Source organism: Misgurnus anguillicaudatus, chromosome 23 (genome assembly GCF_027580225.2).
Source record: "Misgurnus anguillicaudatus chromosome 23, ASM2758022v2, whole genome shotgun sequence".
Taxonomy (NCBI): Eukaryota; Metazoa; Chordata; class Actinopteri; order Cypriniformes; family Cobitidae; genus Misgurnus; species Misgurnus anguillicaudatus.
Window position 1 is genome coordinate 25895868 of NC_073359.2, and position 27949 is coordinate 25923816.

Sequence of the window (27949 nt, forward strand, 5' to 3'; positions counted from 1 at the left end):
ATTATATCTTATTCCACTTTTTTTTTATGAATATATTTATATTTTCATTAAAAAAATACTAGTTACATCAATTGACACAGACTGGTTACACCACATTGACATTTTTGCAATTATCTCCCAAATATTCTTTTAAAATGAAATAAAACAGAAATTTTAGACTTGGTCCTCAAAAAGAGAATGTATGCAAGTAATCAGCAAATTTATTTTGAAATTTTTACCCTTTTACTTTTACCATACGGACACAAAATAATTAACATCACGTCATTGACCCTTATATACTATTATATATTATATTATATTTATATATATTATTTATATATTGTATTTATTTATTATGGGTGAGTTCAGTTACCACAGAAAATGTCTGACTATTAATCGATAGACAATTTAGACAGCTTTAAAGAATTAACGTAATTTTACCAAAATTGTTGTTTACGTTGAGTTAAAATATTTAAGTCATTTTGCATGATCACATGGCAGCTAATAAATAGCAGATCGTTCACAATAACGAGATATAACAAGAAGCGTTTAAAAGTGGCGGAGGCCAACTGTGGGCGCTTGCCAGTGTTTCTTCAGCTAAGCGCTTTGGTTGCTATGATACTTCTGTTCTGTTTATCAGTTTTTGTACAATCCGCCGATTGTTGCTGGGGTATTTGTCCCGCCCCCTCTCCACTGTGATTGGATGGCGAAAAGTGTGTCGCTAGTCTATTTTAATGAGGTTGTTAGGAGGTGTTCCTAATTCTGGTTGTCCTAGTAACAACTATAAACAAATGAGTAACCGTCCTCTCTGTAAATGTCGAAAGATTCTCAGTGGTTGTCGCTCCTGAAAGTCGCTCGTCATTTGCATAAAGTTGAACTGTTCTCGTCTTTGTCGCATAGCTGGACACGCCCACTTCCTGTCGCCAACGGTCGCTGTCACTCGTGTTGCCGTAAATGGCCAATTCTCCGTTGAAATTAATGACATCTGGTTGTCATAACAAATGAGTACCATCCACTCCAGTAACTGGCAAAGGACGGATGATGTGAACTCCACTACTTGATAGTCGCTTAAGAAATTTGCTTATCATTTGCATAAAATTAAAGTCACCATGAAACAGAATATAGCAATTGTCTTATTTTCCCCGTGGTGACGTATACCAGAGTGAAACAGCTTCTGAATTAAAATAAAAGGTAGGGCTGAACTTGAATTCATCCATTCAGAACTAATTGGATCGTTTGAAGTTGGGTCATGTTGCTATTTGCTAATCACTGCAATCCTTTCCCGGACCACGTCCATCTGCGATACCATATGACCGGAAGTAACGAGAAATCGATTCGAGGAGGAGATTTGCATTTTTGATGAAAAGATTATGAGGGCACGTGAAATTTTTTAAAATAATGAAAATAAAACTAGGGCTGCATAACGATTAATCGCAATTAATCGTTTGCAGAATAAAGGTTTTTGTTTACATTATATATGTGTTCCTTGTGTATAATAATTATGTAAACATAAATACACACACATGCATGTATAATTTTAAGAAATTTTTTTTTATATATTAGGTATTCATATTTATATATAATGTAAATTATATTTAAATATAAACATGTAAATTATATTTAAATATAAAAATGTATATACACATGTAAATATTTCTTAAACTTATTATTATACACAGTTCACACAGATGTATGGTGTAAACAAAAACTTTTATTCTGCAAACGATTCGTCGCGATTAATCGCTATGCAGCCCAAAATAAAACAAAACAAATGAAAGTTTTTCATTTTAATTTCATTGGACTTTGTTGCGCGACTGGACACGCCCCATCTGTTGCTTGTGTCGCCAAGCTTCCATTGAAATAAATGAGATGGTAGAATATTTGGATTAGCAGTGCAAAGGTCATGGGTTCGATCCCTAGGGAAAACAGATAAAATATATAGCTTAAATTCACTGTAAGTTACTTTGGATAAAGGCGTTTTTTTAACTATTCCTCTAATTCAAAATTTCTGACTGTGTTCACCCGCAGAACTTTACTCGGATACGCAGAAGACACTGAGGAGGGGAAGAAACTCCTGAACGTCCTGTCAGACGTCTCTGCAAACATTACAGTCTTTGTTCCTCAAAATGATGGTTTCGCTGCAAACCAGGTAATTGCCAGTACAAAGCCAGAAACATTATACTTTAACAGTTTTCTGGTGTCAGATGTGGACCTGGTGGAGTCAAAAACACTTTCCACATCTTGAATCTTTCATTGTTTGCTGCTTTGTAAATTCAATGTAATCGTTTTTTTTTTTACTTTTTTTAGACCTTGTCTTTGAGAGATTTGGAGTATCATATATCAACCATAAATAATGTTCACTACTTTGAGGACTTAAAGAACAACACAGGAATCCCATCTCATTTGGGCTCGGACCTCATCATAGCGATTCCCTCAAACGCCACCGGCCAGGCCGAGGTAAAAAACTTATATATTACATAGTCAACAATATTAATGACGAATGTTAGTTACATACTCAAATGTATATATTTTATTGGTTTTCATAGAACTCTCAACCCCAAAAACTGGTTAATAAGAAGATTATATTAGCCTGGAACATTCCAGCTATCAATGGACTGATCCACGTCATTGAAGCGCCGTTTAGGGCACCCCCTGTTGATGTAAGTGGACACTTTGGTTGTAACTCATTCCTGCATACTAGATGACAGTTTTGCCCCATAAACGTACAGGTAAAATGGGGGCCAATGGTGGTTGGGCAGTGCTCCAACATGTGGCACAAGCACGCTTTCGGTGACCCGAATTTAATATATTTCTGATGTTTTTCAGGTGGCACCAGTTCTTCCCATCACACAGTCCAGTGGTGTGGCAGTGACCACTGTTCTCATTATCATCATCATCATCTGTATTGCTGCTGGACTTGCATACTATGTTCTCAAACATAAGAACGATGCATTTCGTTTCCAATATTTCAAAGTAAGTTCGCAAATAAAACATCTTGAAGATTTTTACGTTGCATTGCCAAGTAGTGTTTACCTACAAACCTTTCCAAATCCCAGTTACTCTTAACTTCTACATCTTTTAGCTCTGTCTGTCTAATCCAGCTCTATTATTTAATCTACTTAATGCTTATCTAGCCTTGAAACTCCAAGGCTTTGAAACAGGGCTTACAGTACAATTCGACCTTACAATCTTTCCTTTGGTATTTTCAGTATATTTGATGTCGCTTAGTTCAAATCATAGCTAAAGTGCATCAAAAAATATACTGAGCTAACGTTACTGTGTAATTGAATGTGTACTATATAATGTATACAATGTTAACTACAGATCAGCTGCCAAAGCTCTCTTCAAACAGCCGTAATCCATTATCGACGTCTCCCATTGTCTTTTGGAAGCCAAAACATTTGTTATTTTCAACAATATTCAGTTTAGCCACTAACCAGAGCATTAAACAAACAGAGACCAGAAGTTAAGTTCTGTCCAGACACGTAACCGCGACAACGCACGTCCCTCCGATGAAACTGTCTATGTATAGAGGCGTCCACATCATAGGCAGCATTACGGAATATAAACAGAAAGCGCCTTTGTGATAACTAATCCCATATTTAAAAACTACAATGCTAATTTCTCGCTAGAAATGCAATTAAATGATGTTTTATTACCGTAGTTCGGGAGGAACACGTCAAATAAACTGCTCAAGTACCTTCAGCTGTCTACAATTAGTAATCAACAAATCCTCTAGTATCACCAGCTGTCTACAATCAGTAATCAACATATCTACCCAATCAGCATGATGGCAAGCCGAGCTCAGAGCCCCCTCCCCGGACAGCACGCCAAATACGTTATCAAATTTAATCTATCCAACTTATTTGTAAGTGTGAACTCGTGAAATGGTGTATAAAGTGAAAATATTTTTAAAGTTTATTTAAAAAAAAACTTTATTACACTAAATTTGTGCTCCAGCCGCTTCCTTGGCTGCCATTTTAGTTTTTCTCGACCAGGCTCGACCAATCACATTCTCCGTGCACGCCCACGCATAGAATTGGGGCAATGGACATTGAAGGTGTCTCAGGAAACAGGAAGTAAACATTAACATTGGATTCAGATATGCCTCGATGCCTTCATGCCTTTAAAGCTTTCAGACGTAGCCAAAGCTGTGGAAAAAATATGGTTTTTCTGGTTTGGCAAGATGAGAAAAAAACTATTTGCACCATTTTTATGAAAGTTTAGACTGAATGGACCTAAAAATGTCAAATGGTGTTACCGCCAATTGTGCCAAAGAATGAGAAATATTAAATATTTTATCCACCTTGACGGCATGTAAGCGTAATAAAAAAATAATAATAATTAAAAAATATAATTTTATTTGTTGTTTCTAAATTAATTTTAATGCGTTTTTGTAATATTTGTCCGGACATATGCTGAAAACACCTCTGTTTTCTAAATAATATTTGACATATTATTTAAAATGTATGTAAATAAAATTATATTATACTAAATTACTAGATGATTATATTTTATTCCATTTTTTATGAATATATTTATATTTTCATTAAAAAAAATACTAGTTACACCAATTGACACAGACCGATTACACCACATTGACATTTTTGCAATTATCCCCAAAATATTCTTTCAAAATGAAATAAAACCAGAAATTTTAGACTTGGTCCTCAAAAAAGAGAATGTATGCAAGAAATCTGCAAATTTATTTTGAAATTTTAACCGTTTTACATTTAATTGAACCATACAGACACAAAATAATTAACGTCATGTCATTGACCCATTTACATATAGGTATGTGTTTAAGTAAAATTATCATTTTGTTTCATTCTGTCAACTACCGACAACATTTCTGCCAAATTCTTAATAAAAATGATGTTTTATCTGCATTTATTTGAAATCTATGCCGAAATGGGAAAAACATGGTTAAAATAACAAAAAAAGGATGCAGTGTTGTCTGATCTTCAATACTGCATAGAAAACAGGTTCAAAATCATTTCTCAACAACAAAATTAAAAAAAATTAAACCCTGATTTTAGTCTTTTACATTCACAGACAGTGAAAATGGTCACAATAAATCTAGAAATGATGATTAAAGTAAAAAATTGAGTGAAACTTCTGCAATAAATCAATAACCACAGAACCCATTTAGTAGATTATTTCTAATAATAAGTGAAATAAAAAAAACAAGTAAATCACCTTAATTCAATTCACTTACCTTCACATAGCTATGATCCATGATCGCCATCTCCCCGTGTCTTTAGGAAACCAAAACATTTATTATATTTACATTACATTAAATTTATGCATTTGGCTTTTTATCCAAAGCAACTTACAGTGCATTACTGCAGATCAAACCCATGACCCCTAATACTACTAACACTATGCTGTACCACCAATTGAGATCTAAGAACTGGAGATGGGACAAACTCCAAAGATAAATGAATGTAATAAACATCCTGTTTTTATGTATACATCAACAGAACGATGATGAAGATGGCACTTCTACAAAAGGCGGTGGAAACCCTGCTCTGGTTTCCATTCCAAATCCTTGTTACAGTGGATACAAGGCATTCGCAGAACCATTTGGGGTATATTTAGATTTTTTTAAAATTTTTTTGCTACCCTACTTTCGTCTAACCAGATTATTCTAACACATATTTGTGGCGCCTAAACAAATGAATTTGTTTGCTTCAGGATTCGGCTGCTACAGACACACCAAACCTCATGGACTAGCACAGATTGCTAAGATCGTCTCCTTTTTCAACTACCACAGAGAACCTCTTCAAATATCTCAGCAATCTTGTATATTATACCTAAATGAAGTACTTGAAATGCATCATGTAAATACATTCCAGACAATTCCATGTGCTTACGGTTATAGTCAGTCAATAAAGAAAACAGCTGTTCAAAATGGACAGATTTCTTTGTTTTGGAGGTTTTGTTGTCTAGGGAATACAAAAGAAGGGGTCATGCCAAATCCCAAAGGTCTCATCAAAACAATAGCAGGGTATTTTTTTCTTGTTCTATTCCCTAGTGGAAACAAGCACCTGTTCATATTATTTGACAAAAAAAACGAATCCTTTATGCCGGTAATGACAAGGTAATGTATTTAATAAACTAGATTTTTAACACCAAAATACCTTTTAGTGTATAAACAGGTTACATTTTTAGAGTAACTCAGGCTTTAGGTTGCGAATAAAATGGCGCCTCAGAGCATGTTTGCTTTTTTTGATGTGCGAAAACTTAACACAGCTTTGTAGTGTAAATGTGGCTAAAATGCCGCTGATGTGTCATTTCCGTGCCATTGATGTCGCCAAATGGTTTTCAGACAGGTTTCCACACCAGGCGCTTTAACAAACAGAGCGGTGTTGACACTTTTTAGGGATAATTGCTTACTTATGGTAGTCGCTGAATAGTATATAGGAGGAGGACAACATAAATGGGTGATTCTCGTGAAATTAGACTTATGAGGTGTCATGAAACATTTTGGTAAAAAAAGTAGATGCAAAGTAAGAGTATCAAAATAAAAAGCATACAGTTACAATTTTGCACATGATTTCAAATGACAACATACAAACCAATTTTGTTGCTTTTTCCACATTTAAGGGGGAAATTGTCATTACCGCAACGTGTCCATGACTGGATTTGGGTTCTTTGACATGGAAATATTTATAATTAAAAAAATCTAAAAAATAAAAAGCTTCAGTGCATGTTATACTATAAACATTTACAGTAAAGGATCATGTAGTATTTGGTGATCATTGGTAAATGTAGAGACAATAATAAGGAATATAAATGTGTCCAAAACCAATTTTCTCATCCTCCGCAACAATTTTCAATCATTGTTTAAGCCCTCAAGGAACTAACATTTTCAAAAAAAAAAAAGATTTGTTGGAAGGGACATAATTGACCGTGACACCAGTTCTTATTTTTTTCTCTCCAGATAAAAGATGAAATTTTGTTTGTCATAGTACATAGTACAACTTTTTAGTTCTCATTACCGAAACACGAGTTTGTAAATGCATATATTTAATGTAATATCATGTTGCGATAATGATAATTTTTGATACTGATATCTAAAAAAATAAATAATTTTATAGGAAATATTTTTAAATCGGATAAAAATAATTGTTATAGTAGGTTTAGACCTTACTCTTATATAAAAAAAACTTGGCTTCAAGGTTTTTTTTATTCTGATGCTGGATTTTGTGAGAATCACCCAAATGCATGAAATTTTTAATAAATGTCATTGTTTCTTGATACGTTTCTTAAACCTAATTGCAGCAAAAAAAGGGTTTTCTATAAAAAAAAAAGGCCAGTCACAATTCAATATGCAAATATATTATGTAAAAGAGACACAATTGTTATTACAACAGTCAAACAATTTGTCAATGGCATCACTTTCTGCCGTTGTTCTTACAACAGACTGTAGTAATACAAAAATAACCTTTTCTCTTATTTAGAGATTGTGTTTTAATTTCTTGTGTGAATTGGGAGATATCCCTGGGACTTTAGGACCCAGAGGCTAAAAGACTGCAGTGAAAGCACAGCTGGGCCTTCCCCCACCATGCCTTCTTTCACCTCCCTTCCCCCATTTTGTGTCGCTCTTGTACAACAGAGCACCCATGCCTTCTCAAAACCTAGACAAGAGGTTTTTGGGTCACACAGATGCGTCAAATGTCACACCTTTCATTGTGTTTGCATAGCAATGTTAAGAACTTAGACATATAACAGAATCAAGATACACTTACAAAGTGAGAAGTAACAAAAATTGGGGGTTGTAGTCCGGAATTAGCGAAAAATTTGTCTAAAAACAGTCAACACTGGCCGACGTTGAGCAAACAAATGTCTAGAGTAAACAAAACACCAATGTGTTTTGAGAGCGCATGCCTGTGTAATCGGAATAAATTATGAAGAGCCACCCTGACCAAACAAGAAAGCTACAAAACTAAACCCAAAATCACGCAGATAAGCTTTGTATGTACATCGATAAAAACAACCAAATTCTGCATTTGTGGTCGTGTCGAACCATTATTAGTAAGTTCAACCAACAGTTCCTGAAAATGTGGAAGTGGCTGTCTACCAAAACCACATGATTTGTTCTGTAAGATCTTTTAATAATTTAACATTCTCAGGCCAACCACTGAGTGCCGCAGGATGACGATTTTTTTGTAGGCAAACCCGGAAGCGAGTTAGCATATTAGCACTTCCTGTTCCATTGTCCCAAAGTCAATGTTTTTTTTAAAGGTTTTGATTAAACGCCTCAAATAAGATTTTGGGTTAACACATTTTCCAGCTCCCCTAGAGTTAAACATTTGATTTTTACCGTTTTGGAATCCATTCAGCTGATCTCCGGGTCTGGCGCTAGCACTTTTAGCATAGCTTAGCATAATCCATTGAATCTGATTAGACCATTAGCATCGCGCGCAAAAATAACCCAAGAGTTTCAATATTTTTCCTATTTTTAACTTGACTCTTCTGAAGTGACATTGTGTACTAAGACCGAGAGGAAATTTTAAAGTTGTAAAATTCTAGGCCGATATTGTTTCTGGTGTAATAATCAAGGACTTTGCTGCTGTAACATGGCTGCAGCAGGCGCAATGATATTAGGAATAGTGCCAAAAAATAGTGCTCTGCTATTGAAAGTAACCAGGGGGATTTTTTCAGCTGCTGCGTAATATCATTGCGTCCTCGCCATATCGACCTAGAAAATCGCAACTTTTAGTTTTTTGTCGGTCTTAGTACACGATGTAACTACAGAAGAGTCAAGTTTTAAATAGGAAAAATTTCCAAACTCTTTGCTTATTTTTAAGCATGATGCTAATGGTCTAATCAGATTCAATGGATTATGCCAAGCCATGCCAAAAGTGCCAGCGCCAGACCCAAAGATCGGCTGAATGGATTCCAAAACGGTCAAAATCAACTATTTAACTCTAGGGGAGCTGTAAAATGAGAATATTTTCAAAAAAGTGGAATGTCCGTTAGAGTTAGTTATAGTTATTAAAATAAATTGCTGATTTAGACACAAACGTGTTAAATCCCTGTTGTATTAGTCAGATTTGTTTTTTATTAACAAATCATGCAGCCCGTGTACTAGATTTTATTTAAATAGTTCATTCTAATTAACGGTAATAGTCAGTGAAAAGTGGCCACACCCACTATTGTCAATAATGAGCAAAACCTGTTGGACTGGCCATTAGTGGGTGTGGCCACATTTAATCGCCTATTACAGTGGAACAATATGAACTATTTTCATAAAAGATGGTACATTGGTGCTCACGCTTAAGTACATTTACAACATTTTGTGCAAATTGGTGCTTTTATAATTTAGAACGTAAACAACATTTGCATGTAACATCTGTGTCAAAGGTCAGTAAGGCTTTTCATGTCGTTTCAGAGGAGCTTTAGAAAAATCATGTTCTAATGTCTTACAAGCCCTCAGTGAGCCAGGCAAAGGCAAATATGGCAAAGAAAAACTTGAACTTTGAAATCTACATCAAGCCAAAGATATATGTATGGCCTAGTTTTACTAAAAGACTATAAATCACCAAATAAAATGTCAGAAATTCAAAAAACTTGATAATTAAATGTAATGAATGTCAGACATTGGCAATAAGATTGAATCAGTCCAAAATTGCCCATTCCCCCAAATCGCATTCCAAGTGGCCCATGGCAACTCCCTAGAAACTACAGTCTTCCCTGACAGATGGTAATGATGGTGCATAAGTTCTTTATAGTAACATATTGCATCTTGGCTAGAATTTCCCCAATTTTAAGTGTCAGAAATGCTGTTTGGTAAGAAGAAAATTAGTGGGAGCAAAAATTTAAGGACACCTCTCCTTGCTCTTGAAAAGTTGAACTTTTTGTCTGTCTTGTAATGGATGTTTTCTTGAATTAGTACGTAATCCTCCTGGTGTTAGTGAGAAAAATATTATGATGTTTAACCAGGCAACTTCTGAATGTTTGAAATGTTGATATTTGATTTGGGAATGTGAGCCAGCCTTGAGAAGGGGACATTTTGTAGGTTTGGCATATGGCCTGTTATTCTCAGGCACAGCTGTAGAAACAGGTACCACACAAAATACTTAATTACAGAGTTTTTACCTACCAATTTTCTACTGAAACTAAGATTACAGCAACAGGACAGGTGAAGTCGGGTTCTTGTGTTCAATAAACATGCAAATCACAAACGATTCATTAATCAAGTAATATTAAATATTAAACAAGCAAACAATATACTATTTAGAACTACGAAAAAAAATGCATTATATATATATATATATATATATATATATATATATATATATATATATATATATTATTTTTTTAAATTTACAGTTTCCTACATAAAGAGCATTCTATAAAAATATAATCATGTTATCTTTAATTTTAACTGAGTAAGGTCAAAGATTAAGATGTAAAATCAAACTTTGATTCTCTTAGGGGCAGTTTCCCATACAAGGTTTAGATTAATCCAGGACTAGGCCTTACCGTATTTTCCAGACTATAAGACGCACCGGAGTATAAGCATTATTTCACAAAATCCAAGCCGAAGAACAGACATTTAATCTGGAAAGTCAAGTAATTCAACTAAACAATAGCAGACAGAACAGCAGGCCAAATAGATGTCTGTACGTTAAAAGTAATATTATCAGTTATTTAAACGATAAACCATAGCATACAGAACTTACCTGGAAGGTTATATAGTCTAAATTAACCAAACAAGCGTGAAGTTCGCAGATTCGTCACTTCGCATCACTGAATCCATTGAATTAAATAAATACAGAAGCAGCATATGGCGGACTCTCGCGGCTGTAGAACGTAGTGATGTCTCTTGCCTCATAAATGTCAAAATTCATACTGACTTACAAGGCGCACCTGACTATAAGACGCAGCACCTGCCAAGTTGTGAAAAAGACCGTGGCTTATAATGCGAAAAATATGGTAGTTATATTAGGACATTAAAGTAGTTTTTACAAAAAAACCTTAAGACAAAATTGGCACTGATATATAAGATATGTCACTGTAAGATGCTTTTAAATTAAGTCAGCTCAAACATGCATTTTAGTCTTGGAATAGGATAAACCCTGTCCAGAAAACTGCCCCTAAATCTCATAATTTGATTATGACTTTTTAAAACGTTATTTTTTTCTCATATTAACATTCATTAGCTCGACCTAACAGGAAGTCGGCCATTTTGAATTTTGTGAAAAATGTATGCGTGGTGGTTTTGGCCACAAGGCATACAGCTGCGACCTAAATCTTGACAGGTGCTGGGTTTAGGGTTAGGAAAACAATGAAAACAGCAGTTAGCTAGATGCAATATAACTACGGCCCAAATCCCATAAAACGTTGGGTTTAGGATTAGGTTTGGGGGTAGGCTTAGAATAAAAAAGATTTTGGCATTGCTGCATCCATTCTAGCCACAAACATGCGTGGGCAAAAGCTTTGACTTGGATGTAGGGGGGGTCCCTGCCATTTTGGCTATAGTGTTGGTAGTTTTACCTACAGTCATCAAAAACTCTATGCTCCGCCTAACAAGAAGTTGGCCATTTTTTATTCAATGTGGATTTTTGGACAATTGCACTTGGTGACCTTGTATATATTCAAGAAATTGTCTATAGGGGGAAGTTTCCTGAACAGGGCTTAAGTCTTTGGCTGTCTTAACTGAAAACAGCTTGCACTGAAATATCTTAACGGATTTCTTATCTCAACACGGATATCAGCTATGTTTTGTTTGTAAAAACTACTTAAACGTCCTAATATAAAAACTAATCCTGGATTATTCTAAACCATGCTTGGGAAACACCCCTATGAGAGTTTAATAATCCACAACACAATTTTTCCAAACATTTTTTAATTCACAACTTGGTAACAGTAACTAAAAATACCACCAATGACATTTACAGCTGTTGAGTGTCACAGATTTAGATGTATAAAAAACAAAAAAATAAAGTTTGTTTTTTTTTTGTGTAAGGATGATTCATCTTGAACATAACTCACAAAAAGTCCAGACATTTGTTTTTAAAACACTTTGTGGAACGATATTCTGCTGCGTTATCTATTTAGGCTTTTGGTTTATAACGTTTTGTTGACTAACTAAAGCATTGCTGACAAAATAATTTTGATGTTAAGCACCTTATCTTGTGCGCAAATGCAAAAAGCCTTAAAATTACAGCGTTATGCTCATGAATATCCTCAACATATAAAATCTGGACAGACGAAAAATTGACAAATGAATTACCCGAACAAAATTGAACACGGGATCTGAATGAATTCTTGTTTGCAATGGAATACTATCTTGATAACAGGTACTTGAGTAGATTCATTAGGTGGATCAAGATTGTGGGGTATTATAAGGCCAAAAATCAAACATATATATATAGAATAAAAAACATATATAATTAGGATAAATTATGACGTCATACTCCTATTCAAGTGTTTGAGGTACTGCATCAACAGACCACCAGTCCATCACTTAAAATAATGGTGAAAATAAACTATGCACTTTTGCTATTCCTTGTGGTCATGGCACCAACAAAAGGGTTAAACTACACACCAGGGTCGGCACAATATGAGACAAAAGCTAAATTTATAAAGAAGGAGTGCTGAAAGAAAATAAAGCAGCACAAAGGCAGATCCTTTATCACTCCTCAAAGAATAAGGCCATATACTTTGCCCTCAAATTAAATTAATATGAAAAGTGCCCCCAATTTGAACACGTTAAAACATAAACACTATGCAGTCTATGGCATTAGACTGACATGTTACAAAACAGGTGATGTCAAAAAACTATGTGGTGATGGTGATGATGACGACGACAGGACCCAAGAATGTAGAAAACCACAAAGACCTACGACCACCCAGATAAGGGTATCAAATAAGGGTCTTTTTAAGCAGTATGTAATAAATCCCTCAACAAATTCAGTCTGTTCCCACAATATTCCAACAAAAAGAGACTGGGAACTGCATAGTCATAAATAAGGGTTTGTTCATCAGTCAATTCCTTCAAGAAGTTAAATAGAAATACATCAAATTAAGGTCAAAGGATGCTGGGATGTGTCGGGAGATCAAATACTGTGAGAGCAGAAAACAACATCCCGTCTTTGGATTATGATGTCCTTACTACTAGACGATAACGCAAAATTCGGAGGTCACTTCAAAGCTCCCAATCCAGAGTAGAAACAATGGTTCATCTTGCAAAATGAAACACTGCAAATTATAAAAAGGAGGAAACAAAACTAAATCCCCAGCAAGAGTCTATACAGAGTCAACAAGAGGATGAATCTGTATCACGGGTGACAAGTTGACTTGCAGAATTTTCTGTGCCTTTCTCCTCACCTCTTCGTCTGTGACCGAATCATCTACTTTTATGACTTTCCACTCGAGACCATTTCCATTCAGTCTAGAAACATCTTGCCCATTGGTGAGTGTTGACTGGGACCAGTCAAACCTTTGGAAATGGAGTCTCCTTGCGGAATCACTGTCTAGACCACCGTTCATCAAATCAGGATTACCGGATATGGTTTCCATCTTTTTATAAATGCTACCATCTTTAAGACTGAAACCATTTTGACAGACAAATGGGGCAGAGTCTCCAATGAGGGCATCTTCTACTTTGTACGGACAAGACAAAATGCGTTTGTTGTCCAAGGCAACTACGTTTAATGTCTGACCGCCATTTTCTGTGGGAGTACGCGGAATTCCAGACAGATCTGGTGGCCGTCGCAGAGCAATGTGGGGTATGTTTCCTGAATCTCCGCCGAAGTGAATTTGCAGCCTTGCAGTGTGGCCCCCAGTTGATCCCTTGATGTTTGTAAGCTTGAGGCACTGCTGTGCTTGAAGGGAATGCTTATCTACTACTGTCGATGCTGCCGCATTGCTCTGCTTAAGAGTGTCCACCGAGAGGTTAGTGAGGAGAATCTTGGGTTGGTTTTGAATAATGTCCTTGGCTGCTTTACTGAGTGTTGAGTAATTCACCTCCTTGCCCCTGCCCAAACCTTTGCGTGCTCGCTTCTTGCTGGGTTTTTGGACTTTCTGAACCTTGGTGGTGATTCTAGATGGAAGGGGATCTGCAGTGCAAGATTTATATCCATAAACATCTTTGCTCCTCAAAACGATGGGCTTGGCTCCTTCTTTCCTTAGCTCTTGAAGAAAGGACGCCATTTGTCGTTCAGTGTCCGTCAGGTCCTGCGTCATGGGATTAAAGACCCTAAGCGCCTCTTTTAGGGCACTTTGTCCAGCTGGGGCAAATCTGGCCCAGGAATTAACTACCCTCCCCATGCACTGGTCTTCACAATTCATGGTGCACTTGTACAGCTGGTATGCATAAGGACCTCTGGTGTCTGCGAATATAAAGAGGATATTAGGATGATGATTTATAAATGCAAAGAACTTACAGTTCATAACAACTCATGTGAAGGGTAGCTTGAAAAACAAGTCTGCTGATGATGAACAATCTTTCCTCTTTGGAAGTCAAGACAGCTAGATGAGTAAACTAGTAAACGCAACATCCTGCTTTTGCTATCTGGAGACATTCTAGACCAACTGTCAGCACTATCCCAATTTTAAAGAACTTCTTGAAACCCATCATTCAGCATAAAATATACACAAGCCCACGAACACTTTTAGCTAGATAAAAGCTTTATTTCACACGTCGTTGCATTACTTTGCATAACAGTGTGCAATTCACATTGCATTTGTAGCGATAATGGAAGGGGCGCTAACTGAAGAAGAAATTAGCTGATTTATTAACATGATAATAGTAAGCACTCTGAATGGCAGTTGTTGGGGGAAGTTGTAGCTTAGTAGTTAGAGGGTCGGGCTTGTAACCTTAGAGTTGCCAATTTGAGTCTCATGGCCAGCGGGTTGTGACTGTGGTGCCCTTAAGCAAGGTACCTTACCCTAATTGCTCCCCAGGCACGGGGATAGCTGCCCAATGCTCCGGGTGTGTGTGTGTGTGTATGTGTTCACGACTTGCAGTGCGTGTCCACTACTCAATGGGATGGGTTAAATGCAGATATCACATTTGAAGAATGAGATCCAAGTGACAAGCATGTCACTTTCACCCTTAATAACAATAGAATGCTTAGTTCTGGTACTAATTTAGAGGAATGAGTCCTGGGATGCTTTTCTGAGAACTTAATATTCCCAGTAATATTTGCCTGGTTGCATTCACACTGCCAGTCGGTACTCTGAAGTAACGTATCATTTGTTCTGATGGTCAATCTGAAATCAGCACAAATGGCAGCCACATTCACGCAGTGAGGGGTGATACAGAAAGCATTCAGACTAAAATCTGCCCTAAACAATAAGCTTTTGTCCCTGAAATACACATTTGCAAATACTTGCATATTGTCATCACATCATCATGTAAATGGTCAAAACAAAAAGACAATATACACAGTGCTGTATTAGAGGCCGAAATGTCGACAAGGACTCGATGCAAAAAACAACAGTTGTGCTTTATGAGCTTTTGTGAAATGTGACAAATCTATAATCTTACACGCAAGACTAATTTTAAAACGAACTGATCAGACTGCCTTTACCATAGTGCGCTGTGTGCATACTTTGTTGGAAAACATAACTGCTGATATCATGTTTCATGCCAATCATGCTGAAAAAAGAACATGTTTATGTATGTTTGTGTACTAGGGATGTTTATTTCAGCGACAAACCACAGCTTGTTAACCAAACGTTAACCGTTACCTAGAGCCCGACCTACTATTCTATATACAGTACCAGTCAAAAGTTTAGGCACACAAATGGCAAGTGTGTCCAAACATTTGACTGGTACTGCACATAGAATACACTTTACACATTAACAGAATATACTAAATACATTTTTTGCAATGATTATTCAAATGTGGTGATCAAACACTTATATTGACGTGACAAAGATAACGGAGGCAGGGTGTGTTTAACAATTTAACAATAAACTATTATCCAAAATGAGTCTGATATCAGTGCACAGGGTTCCCACACCTTGGTTAACTTCAAATTCAAGGACCAAATTCAAGGACCTTTTAAGTTACATTGCATTACCCTTAAAGATTAATTGTTACAGTTCCCTTTCGAGGGAACTCATGTTGCGTTGGTTTGGGGACGCCTCCAAGGGTAAGTATGTCAGAATGTGAATCAAATTCAATCAATGGTGAGGCCTAACGACAAAGACAGGGTGACGTGGGAGCCAGGAAGTATATCGCTATCTGAAATATTGCCTAAAGCCCTATTCGGACGGGATTAGTTTTAGGGGGGACCTCTGAGAAAATCGTGCTTCTGAGAGGTCCTCTGTGTTTTAATCCCGTCCGAATCGGCCATGTCTGTGTTTTTCTCTGACGTCCTCCGTAAAAATTCCAGAGCAATTTACCTACTGTTTTTCGCCAAACTCGGAGGTCCTCTGAGAAATTTTATCCCGTGCACAATCTTTTGAAAACGTGGTTCTTGTCGTGTTTTGGCTAATGTGACCTGCTGTATTGTCTTACTAATGCGCATATATTTTACTTCCTGAATCCCATTCATTCAGATATGTTTTTTTTACATCAGCCAAATAAAATAATTAAATTCAACCTTATTTTATTCCACTCTGGAATGGTAATGTTAATTAATAAAGATAATAAATTGTTATTTATCATAACTTTTTTCTTTGGGTTTATTATAAGCTGCCAGTTATATAAAACACATAGTCTACTTTTAGTAGGATTTGTATAAGTTATTTTGAATTGTTAAAATTAAATTAATAAATATGTTCTGTAAAACACACATAGGTATGACTTTTTTTATAGAATTTGGCAAAAAACAGGCACAGATGCAGAACAAAGATGGTGGGCTCTAATGCTCACAGGTGTACGCGCACGCGCACACACACACACACACACACACACACACACACACACACACACAAAAAGACAAATCATAGTTCAAATCATAGCTAAACCGTTTCAAAAACCACACTAAGCTAATGTTACTGTGTAAAATGTGTACTATATAATGTATACAATCATAACTACAGCCAAATATCCCATCAAATAGCGGTAATCCATGATTGCTGTCTTTCTCATCTTTAGGAAACCAAAAATGTTTCCAGGTATTTGTTCAAGAGTTCAGTTTAGACGCTAGTCAGACTATTAACCAAACAGTGACTGGAAGTAAAGCTCTGCTCAGACGTGCAATCGCATTAACACGTGCATCCGATGAAACAGTCTATACCAACATTTACAAAATGTACCACTAAAATAGTGATGTGAGCAGTTGGCCACATCCAGTGAAATGAATGGGTCTCTATGGGCCTCTAAATTATTATTTTTTTTAAACTGTAATTCTTCTATGTTTTTTTTCTACTCAGCAGATGGCTGAATTCAACACATAACATCTAGATCAATATCTTAAAACAATTAAAAATCTAATTTATCTAAATTTTTCATAAAAATTTGATATTTTACATGCAAGCTAATGGTGTAGTTGAGGAATTTAGTTGTAAACAGGTTTAAAAGTACTTTATCAATTTCTGGGGTCGTTTTGACCCCCACTGACCCTTAATGTAAACTTATGAGCTTATAAGGGTTAATCAATTGCTCTGAAATATCTGAGAAAGACCTTTGAGCAGTTCATGTTCAACAACACAAGCAGATGTACTCTCACATACAGTAATATTAGTGCGCGAGTGCATGTCATTTTAATCGTATCATTTCTACAGCTTGCATTTTAACAACTCGCAAGTGGACAAAAGAGAAGGATTAAAAACACCAAATGTAAACGGAAATTAGTCTCTCTCATCCACTTATAATCTGATCGACCAAAGCGCGTCTTAATACCAGATGTAAAAATGTCCTGAAGACACCGCTTGACTGCTGCCGCTTGAAAAAGAGACCCACTGACTGAAGTGAAAGTGTTGGCTGGTACAGTGAGTGACCTGGGTCACCCGTAGCAAACAATAGAGCGCTCTCTGCTGGACAAACAAGCACTTACATTATTCACAATTGTTTCAGTGTTCGGTATAAAAAACGTTAATATCGGCTGCATATCTTTGTCTTATATGGCGATACAGATATCTGCAAAAGGGACATATTGGCTGATAAAATCGGCAAAACGATATATCCGTCGGGATCTAGTTAATAACAATAGGAAATGTTCGGAAGACGCTTGTCTGCCGCCGCCTGAACAAGAGACTACTGACTGAACTGAAAGGGTTCATATCAGCTGCATCATAAACGCAGATAGAGATATATGCGACAGGCTCATACTTGATAGCTTCATGTGAAGGAACTTAACACACATTTAAAGATATTTAAGTTCACGGATACTTTGTACGGATGAAACACGTTATCAAACATGCGCGCACACACGATAACTGTAGGCTATTTTAAAGATCAGATTTTATAAGTCTCAGTAAGCTGTTGGATAGATCAGGGGTGCAAACTCATCAGGGGTGAAAAAGTTGACAAGACACAAGCGCTCTTATATAAGCGGATACGCGGCTTGCACGCTCCTCTTAAACAGAAACAGGTATATAGCGCATATAGCACTGTTGTCAACGGCTTAAAATCACTTAACTTAAAACTGGGTGCGTGAACAAATGTTAAGCTTTATGACCACGCGCACAGCAACGTGACGCGGGCGCGTAACCTCAAATGAGAAAATACTACGAGTTAAGTATGTGCACTCAATCTGCAGACTGCTTAAACTTCGGCAGCAAATGAGGTGGCTATAAATTGTAAAACATAACCCGCCAAACTGGCTAGTAATTTGACATCGTTACCACAATAGCTGGACATGATTTTCATAATTTCATTTACTGCTACCATGTCGCAGACCCCCCTCACCCCTCATTTTCAAAAACTCATCGGATCTAGACGAAACACAAGAATTACCTATTTTGTATCAAAAAACGGCGAATTTCGCCGAAAGGTGACAAGTTTGCACCCCTGATAGATGCAATTCACCATATGATGAGCACATGACGCATCTATTCTCTTTGTGTTTTAACGCTTATGAACTTTCCATTGCGAAGCGAGGATTCCCATGAGAGGATGCTTCAAGCACATCAATTCTGCACCCAGGAAGCCTATAATTGTAGTGTACAGGATGATTTAGGCGCATTAATTATGCGCCCGAGATGTGCATAAAAGGTCCGGTCAAGCGGATAATTCCTAAAATAACCATCTGCACATTCAAGCTTTTTTAAAGGCGGAGTCCACAATGTTTGAAAAACGCGTTGGAAAAGGAGACGGGCCGACTACCAAAACACACTTATAGCCAATCAAATCAAATCAAATGCCGGGTTGCGTATGTGTGGGGTGGGTCTATCAACAGAAGGTCCAGATTCTATTGGGGTAGGGGCGTGTTTGTTTAGATGATTTCAAATATCAACATTGGCTTTCAAACATCGTGGACTCCGCCTTTAACTGTGACAGTTTTGCGAAATTAAAGAAAATATATTTTGCATATTTATTTAATAAAACATGCCTATTATATGTTCTCATAAACACTTCCACGATTAATAATTACTGATGTTCTTGTAACTTGTAAATCATATTAAATTTTAGTGTGTAACATTAACATTGTGTGTGCTATTTTTAATTGTTCAAGAAAAATACAGTAGTATCGGATCGGCAATTATTGGAATTGGCTGATACTCAGAAATCTGGAATGGGAATTGGATCGGAAATGGAAAAAGTGGTATGTGTGCATCCCCATCCAAAACTACTATATCGTTAACTCTTAAGATTTTAATATTAAATTTTCATTGAGTATTGTCTATGACCCGGTAAAAACAATACAAACATATTTAATTTAAATGTGTAAACAGCAGCAACAGAACCAGTATTTAATTTCATACATTATAAAATTTTCACGCAAACATTACATTAAAAAAAGAGCAAGCAATCAAACCAGATAATATCCAAAGAGGGCAGATTGTCTCTTTTTTCATCTACCACAGTGGCCATTTTCTTTGTGTCTTTCTTTATTTGTGCAAAAAGAGAGACGTTTATGGTCAGGGTCTAGGACAGAGGCAATCAGTGACGGTCTGGCCACTAATAAGTGCTGACGCGTGCGAGACAGACAGCGTCCATCTTAGGCACACACGCGCATCTCCGTGCAGCTTCCAAATCATACTCAAGCACAGACACATATGCAGTACAAATGTTTATTTTACCAGATCGACAGGGCAGCACTGATTCGCATTATTTACAGGCCATTCACAAATTAAGGATAGAAAAGGGGCGAAATGTCTGTAGGCACGTATCGACATGCACCGTACGTTAAAAAATATTAATTTAAATAATATTAACTATATAATATAGATAATCGGTCAATGAATGAGTTTACATGCACAGTCTTACGACAATTATGCTTAATAAACCGATAACACGTGGGGTCATGTAAACGCGTAAATCGGCACAGGTAGTTTTTTGCTCATTACCCCCATTTCGCGTGGCATGAAAACACCTTAACTGGCTTTCTCACGGTTTTGTCCATGTGCGCATGTCTATGCGTATGATGCGTGCTTACTTCCGCGTGTGATGTTTATCTTTCACACGCGGAAGCGCAAAGTTTTGCATAAAAGTCTCCACTCGACTAAAGCCAGGAATACACCTCAGGGTTTTTGCACTCCTATAAGATCTTTACCTTATCACACTGTGCGACATGGATCGTTTAAACTCGGGTACGACAGGCGCGAAGACTGTAAGATGATGACACCGTAGCTTCAGCGGCTGCGTCATACGTTAGCGCAACGTCAACAGCATGCGCTCGTGGTAAACAAATACCAGTACGCAGGTCGTAGCAGCAAACACTGTGCTGTGATCATGCTGAATTTCTGATACTGTCAGAAAACTATCGTAGGGCATAAAAAATAAGTTCTGGTTGATTGTCAGTTTAGGTCATGGGTCGGTAGGAATTTTATTTTATTTTTTTCCAGTGGCAGCAAGGAATAGGTAGGAAATTGTTAAATATTTAAATTGAATAGCGGATATTTGAGGTGACTTTGGCTATATTGCGTGTTTGTCTCACGCAGCACAGAGCCACGTCTCCACGGATTATCTCTTTTTATTGGTGTGTGTGTGCGAGAGAGAGAGAGAGAGAGAGAGAGAGAGAGAGAGAGAGAGAGAGAGAGAGAGAGAGAGAGAGAGAGAGAGAGAGAGAGAGAGAGAGAGAGAGCAGGAACAGTAAATTCAGCTGAACGAATACACTGCGTGTTTTAAAGTAAAAAATAAATAAATAACGAAACGCAATATGTGGATAACTAGAATTAGTCTAACTTATGTGTGGGAAACACTGTATGATATAAAAAAATATCTTACGTGAGCCTGTGGCTAAAGTATAAAACTGGAACTCTTTAACAAATGTCATAATCAGGGCTTGACATTAACTTTTTTGCTCACCAGCCAAAGTGGCTAGTTGGTTTTTAAAGTTACTAGCCACTCAGCATTTTCACTGGCCAAATTTTTGTTGCTGGTAAAATAAATTTTATATGATTAAACTTGACTTTGGCATCCTAAAATGACTTTAATTCGAGCAAATTTACTTGCTAAATTAGATGCAGACTGAATTTCAAATGCAGTCTGACTACCCAAATTAAGACAACATTTTTATTAGCTGGTATATAGCTGGTATATTAGTATAGATCATATCATATATTTAGGTGCATGAAAACATGCTAGTAAGTAAGGCATAAAAATAGATTAACTTTGAATGAATATATTAAAAGTACTTTAAACCACTTTAAATTAACAACAGCAGTAAATACTGTCAAGAAATGTACATGAATTTTACTGTAAGCTATTGCTACCCAGTCTCCTGAGGATGCGTATAAATAGCACGAAGTGTAAAACTCGTGCAATACATACAACAAATTCCACTTTGGTGTGCATATGATACGCCAGCAAATCCATCAGCTCGCGCGCGCTCTCTGGTGACGCTTTGGTCCGCAACGCCCCGCTGATCGCGTGCGTCTCTCAACAAACGGTCTCTGTGCATTGCGCTGGGTGCAGCGTGGTCATGGGAGTTGTAGTTTCCCTGTGTCAAATTGCGTATTGTTTATCATAACTTTTAAGAAAACTACAATTAAAAAATTATATTCAACCTGCCAAAGTGGCTAGTGGGATTGGCTGTCTTACCCGCCACGGCCGAAATCTACCCGCATTTGGCGGGTGTTCATGTCAAGCCCTGGTCATAATACCATAAATTCAAATATTATAATTCACTTACTGTCCGCAAAAATGAGCCTTGGTTTGTGCTCTGTGGAAGAGAAAAGCCCACTTGCATATCGTTGTTCAGCTCATCTTTTTTGGTCTGTAAGTTACAACTTTCGACGGGGGCAAAAGATTACGTGGCTGTGAACGAAACAGCATCTCGAATGCACACCAAAAGTTACCAGTGCTTTTGTAAGTGACGACAACGATGTGTGAACAATTGTGTTAACGACCGTATAGCTGCCTTGTTTTTAGCATTGCTGGAGGACGTTGCATCGCGTGCTTTACAAAAATGGTGCTGTACTAAAAAGGTAAATTATAGTTCGTCTCAAAGTTTTTTTATTTGTCTATTTATTTAATGTGCATTATTTCTTCCTTAAGCTCATAAAATAAATTTGGGTCGCACATAAATTGGCAGGGTCGGTCGGAAACCGGAACCAAACAAATTTTTTTTATGCCTAGGTTATCTTTGGACGCAAGACCGGGAAAACGGCCGTCTTTGAACTTCTCTCACTGTACGACATAAGACCACCGATGAAGAGCCGCTATCACAGAAATCGCGACGATTGTTTCACGATGGCAATCTTTCGTCTGGGACAGCCAATAATCGGGCTCCGCCCGGTTCAGGTAACTAACAACTAGATTACAGTTTTATGACTGCAATAAATCAAATTATGCTGTGTGTGTGCTTAATGGAATCCTGAGAGGCTAAGCTTTCAAACGATGTGCTGCATGACCATATATTTTTAATGCTCTAAAGTTACAATGATGTTTATGCAGCCTCATGTGCAAGGGAGGGGGTGTGCCTTGTACAGCACAGTGATCCTTATCAGGTTAAAATCGTATAATACAATGCCGTTGGGTCAAGTGCAACTGCATGTATTTAAACTTTTCGAATACAAAAACCTCATTCACACAGTACTTTGGTCCCAGAAAACACTCGTAAAATTGTCAGACGTGCTTTTGTGTGAAGGCAAACACGCCCCGTTAATGTTCTGGGATCACTCCCGGAAAGAGGACCTAGTAACATTGCCATAATATTCCCGGAAAGCCACATGTGTAAATGAGACTCAGAAAAAATGCCGTAAGGGGCGTGCCGTATTGAGGACACGCGTGTCATGGCAACATAAAGTTATGGTTCAGCTCTTTAAAATGAGGGATTTACATGCACATTAACATTCACGAGAAGAAATGTCTGCAAACTGGACTGGAGCCGTTATCAGAAAACTCTTATCAGGGAGCTCGTCACTAGGGATCGACCGATATGTATTTTTCAGTGCCGATGCCGATACCGATTTTTGTTTCATCAGCCTTAGCCGATGACCGATACAGGCTGCCGATTTTCTTGAGCCGATATTTGGAGCCGATACTGGTTTTGCTCACTCAATTTACATCATAAAAATTATGTAAAAAATGGCATGTTGTTAAAAAGAGATGTTATTAGTTTGCACAGTTCTTACATTTATTGTAGTCTAGGACTAGTCTAATCCCTGTCCAGGAAACCGCCCCATAGAGATGAAAAAACCCACTTTGTTCAGCTATGATCAGCTGTTAAGCCAAGCTTTCAATGTTGTCGTGAAAAGGTTGGTTGTTTTTAGTCACATGACCTGCAATCGCTTGCGGGTTCCAGCACTCTGTCTGTAAATTATGCCGGAAAAATCGGCAAACACGGCAGCCATGTATCGGCCGATGCCGATACACATAAAACTCGCAAATATCGGCCCGATATATCGGCCGGCCGATATATCGGTCTATCACTACTCGTCACCATCCACGCTGAAGCTGAGATCATTCACCAGCATGAGAGAACAGTGCATCACATGCTCCTTTAGTATCTTATCATAAACAAAAATGCACGTGAGCAGTTTCTGGAGAAAGAAATAACAGATAATAAGCAAACTTCAGACGCTGCAAAAAAGTACCAAGTGGAGGACTTTAAATTCGTCACGTGTCTTTACGGGATCTTTACAGTATCTGTGTGAAAATTCCGGAAAATTATTGGCAGTGTGAATGAACCAAAAATTAAACAATCCCGGACAAATCCCAGATGCATTTTCTGTGTATTTTCTGTAACGTCTGAGTAAAAAGGGCAAAAGTCAAACCCCACAATCTTCTATGTTTGAAAATACTGTATGCATTTTTTATAACCAAAAGGTGAAATGGAAAGCAGCTCGCCAGCCTGAAGGTAGCATTTTCTAAATAGATTAAGAAATTATAGTAGTCTACAGTAGCCTGAAATTTAAATTCCAAGAGCTCTGATGTAATTCAATCCTACACCAACAACATTAACCACACCAAAAATGGCTTCATTATCATAAAGACAAAGTGTGAAAGCTTAATCTCATTTCCCCACTAGGGGTGACAAACTTAGTTAGCATCACAAGAATGTGTTCATTTACATACTGTTTACATACTGCCAAGATGGTTTGAATTTTCACTTTGAACATCACTTTACAAAACGACGCATTCCTATAGACCCGTTCTCACACCAGGATCAAAGGGAGTAGGCACACTTTATTACCGGCACCAGGAACCCTGATTGCCGAGACGTCTTTTCGTGTTGCATTTTCAGCTGAGGAATCACTTGCAATACATTGTTAGAAAAACATTTTTAAGAGTACAATATATTTCCGTTTTAAGCATGTACGCTAACATGCTCTTGCTTGTAAAGCAAACTGCACACTGCCATTTGTACATAAATTTGCACAAATATTCTCACTTTGTACGCAAATACGGAAACTAGTAGGTGTGGTTAAAGAAATCTGTGTGCATACAACGTTAACTTTAGGGCTGTGCCGATTAATCGTGCAAATGCGTGTTTTCTCAATGAATGAATTTTAATGGATTACGGTGAAATGCCGCCTTATCCAAAAGCCAGAGGGCGCTCTCGTGTAGAAACGCCATTGTGCCACAGAAGTAGCATTACAATCGCTATCCAGGAAATGTCTAAAGAGATATTTATATCACTGTTCTTCAGATTGTTTCAGGTATTTCTTGATGATAAAATATTTTGAATGATTGTGTTTGACGGGTGTTGCTTTTTTAAATACACATTATAAATGACTCAAACTCATAGTGATTTTAGATTGATAAGGACTTCCTACTGATCACAGAGCCGTAGTACGCACAAGCTGTGCATGAAACCCAGAATCGGAGCCTTGCGGTTCAAAATCGATTGGGGAACGCGAATAATCATATATAATAAAACATTTGTTGGCATTTTGATGTTTCACAAACACAAGTTCAAAATGAGCATACCTAGTAAGTTAGTTTTATTAGTGCAGTCTTTTCATGGACATAATATATATGGTGGCATATCCGCCAGGGGGAGGGGTGAATGATCGGTAGCTAATATGCGTTCAGGTCAGTCATTTTCAGATGGAGCCGCGCACAAAGACTATACTTGACGCCCCCGCACAAAATTTGCTGTGAGCACGCCACGTGACAATGTCTTGCGTGATCTCTGCGTGGCTTTTTTGCCGTGCGCACCAACGGCAAATACGTAAAATATAAACCAGGCTTTTTTCAAAGTCACAGCGGAGTGCAGTGACTGACGCCAAAGGAGTGTGGTGTGCGAGCTAGTCAACAACACGATTCACAAAATCTATTCGTGGCTGTCAATTCAGAGTTTTAAATGAATGTGTGGTAGGGTTGTGACGATATTATTGTGTATTGACGATCGTCAGACATAGTAGGCTTTCATGACGATAGTTGGCGATAGTTATTATTACTATTATTATTATAATTAAAGTTTCACACTAATATGTGCATTGCCTGCTTTTCCTCACATAAGAGGGTTTGTGGACTTCACTTTGCGCAAGAGACCTTGTAACGCTGTCAGATTTCTTCTCGCACGCACCAGGACTTAATGCCCACGTCTTGGACTCTTCCTCGCACACGAGCTTGTAATATGCGCGGCTCTGACTGTGGGTTTACACCAGACGCGAGTTCAACAATTTGCGCGAGTAGATTACATTACGATCAGATGCGTCCTTGCGTGGGGCGATGAGAATGACGCGACATGGGCGGCGTGTTTGCCACGAAAACATTCGCTATTCGCCTCAAACCAGCGAGTGTGTTGCTCCCGTTCCCTGGCATGCACGAAATTTCAGAGCACCTGGACTTTAATGACACGCTCAGATTAATGACATCAGTTTTAAGAAGGTTGAGGTCATGACAGTGTTGCACTTATGGTGCATTCACCAGCCGCGGTAGAGGCGGCAAAAACGCATTATTCGCGCGTAGTTGGACGCTTGAAAATTTGAGTTTACTCGCTTCATTCACGTGGGAAAGCCGGGCGTGAAATTCTAGTCATTCGAGACATTCACGCGGAAATTTACGTCATGGGAGGGGCTTCTGCGACTCCACTCGCTTCCTGTAATCACGTCACTACTACAGCAAGGTCCTGATTGGTTAACGCGGCGCGGAAATCCGCCGAAGTTTTGATTTTTCAACTTGCGCGTTTCCAGCGGCAATGCTCAATTCGTTCACAACGCACCATTCGCAACGCGCCTCCCCCGCGACAGGATGCCTAATCGCGTCTTTGCATGTAAATCACTTGCGCTTGCCGCCTCTACTGCATCTGGTGTGAACCCTAAATTAGAGTACATCAGGTTCTTTTTTGTCCACCAATCAAGTGACTCATGAATGAATCAAAAATTGTACAAATAAATATACGAGTAAACCATTGCCCCGCCCCCCATACTGTCGTGTATCGGCTATCTCACAGGCTGACGATAGCACTCTCTCACAATGGGGCATATCGCCCAACATTGTAGCGAGATATTCTCGCAATATTGATTATTTACATTGTAATCAAAACAAAACATTTTGTTAATCCGATAATGTATGCTCCTTAAGTGACACATTACAAATAATAAAAAAAATGTTATTACAATAATAACATCTATAGCAATTTATGTCATTTTGTTGATCAAACAGATAATAAAACAATTATTATCCATCATAGATCAATGTAAACATAGATTTATTACTAAAAAAATACAACTTAGATACAACTCGGCCTTGTCGGCACACATGTACATGTTAGCTAGTAGCTAGATCGCGCAGCTCTCCTAAATTGCGACACTTCACGAGGTTTGACGTAACTACACACATACTAGGTTACACAAATGCAGTCTTCACTCGCTTTTTAATCTTCCTTAGCAACCAAAGCGGTTAAAGCGATCCAATAGTGTGTAACACTCGAAGTGATATGACTAAACCAGCGGTCTGTAGCGGTGAACGTCAATAATTCACAATTACATCCAATAAAATTTAAAACGGCGATGCAACACAATACAATAGGGGAACGTACAGATGGAGAAAACGGGAGATAAACAGTCGCCTAATACTTGCCAACTGTACATTTAAACGTAATGCTGCCCAACACGAACACTTCAACAACAACAAACGTTATTTAGCCACACTTTGTGTGTATACTTGGGGAAACTAACCGCAAAAAAGACCGACTAAACATGTAGTTGAGCATACACAATAAATGAAGTCTCCATGGCGGAAGTGCTCAAGATCAATGACACGCTTTCATCATATCGCGCTTTATCCTTCATATACAAACATGATTTTGTTAAATAAAAGGTCTTACCTTATACTGCGTCCCTTCTGAAAGCATTAAAACGACACCCAACGATCTCAGTGCGCCATGAAACAAAAATGGCTCTCGTTGCTTCTGAGGGCGAGAGTTTCGAGTGGCTGACGGGCGAAGGGGCGGAGCCATCGCGAAAATAACTAGCTTGGGTTTTAGAATCGTTTAT

General features: G+C 37.8%; 2 protein-coding genes across 3 annotated transcripts in view; one reads left to right on the forward strand and one right to left on the reverse strand.

The window, feature by feature from the left end:
• Positions 1 to 5897, forward strand: part of stab1 (stabilin 1) — a 45214-nt gene extending 39317 nt beyond the window's left edge. For both annotated transcript variants that reach the window (XM_073861617.1, XM_073861618.1), the window contains exons 64-69: positions 2005 to 2128; positions 2287 to 2436; positions 2526 to 2639; positions 2806 to 2952; positions 5463 to 5570; positions 5677 to 5897. In XM_073861617.1, coding sequence (XP_073717718.1) covers positions 2005 to 2128; positions 2287 to 2436; positions 2526 to 2639; positions 2806 to 2952; positions 5463 to 5570; positions 5677 to 5715 — 682 coding nt within the window. In that variant the 3' untranslated portion in view covers positions 5716 to 5897. The remainder of the gene's footprint in view (positions 1 to 2004; positions 2129 to 2286; positions 2437 to 2525; positions 2640 to 2805; positions 2953 to 5462; positions 5571 to 5676) is intronic.
• Positions 5898 to 11822: 5925 nt separating this feature from the next.
• Positions 11823 to 27940, reverse strand: ccdc71 (coiled-coil domain containing 71). The gene is made up of 2 exons (XM_055217902.2): positions 27781 to 27940; positions 11823 to 14327 (listed from the first exon to the last, which is right to left on the reverse strand). Exon 2 carries the CDS (start codon positions 14284 to 14286, stop codon positions 13243 to 13245), a length of 1044 nt encoding a protein of 347 aa, XP_055073877.1. The 5' UTR covers positions 14287 to 14327; positions 27781 to 27940; the 3' UTR covers positions 11823 to 13242.
• Between the last annotated feature and the right edge of the window lie 9 nt (positions 27941 to 27949).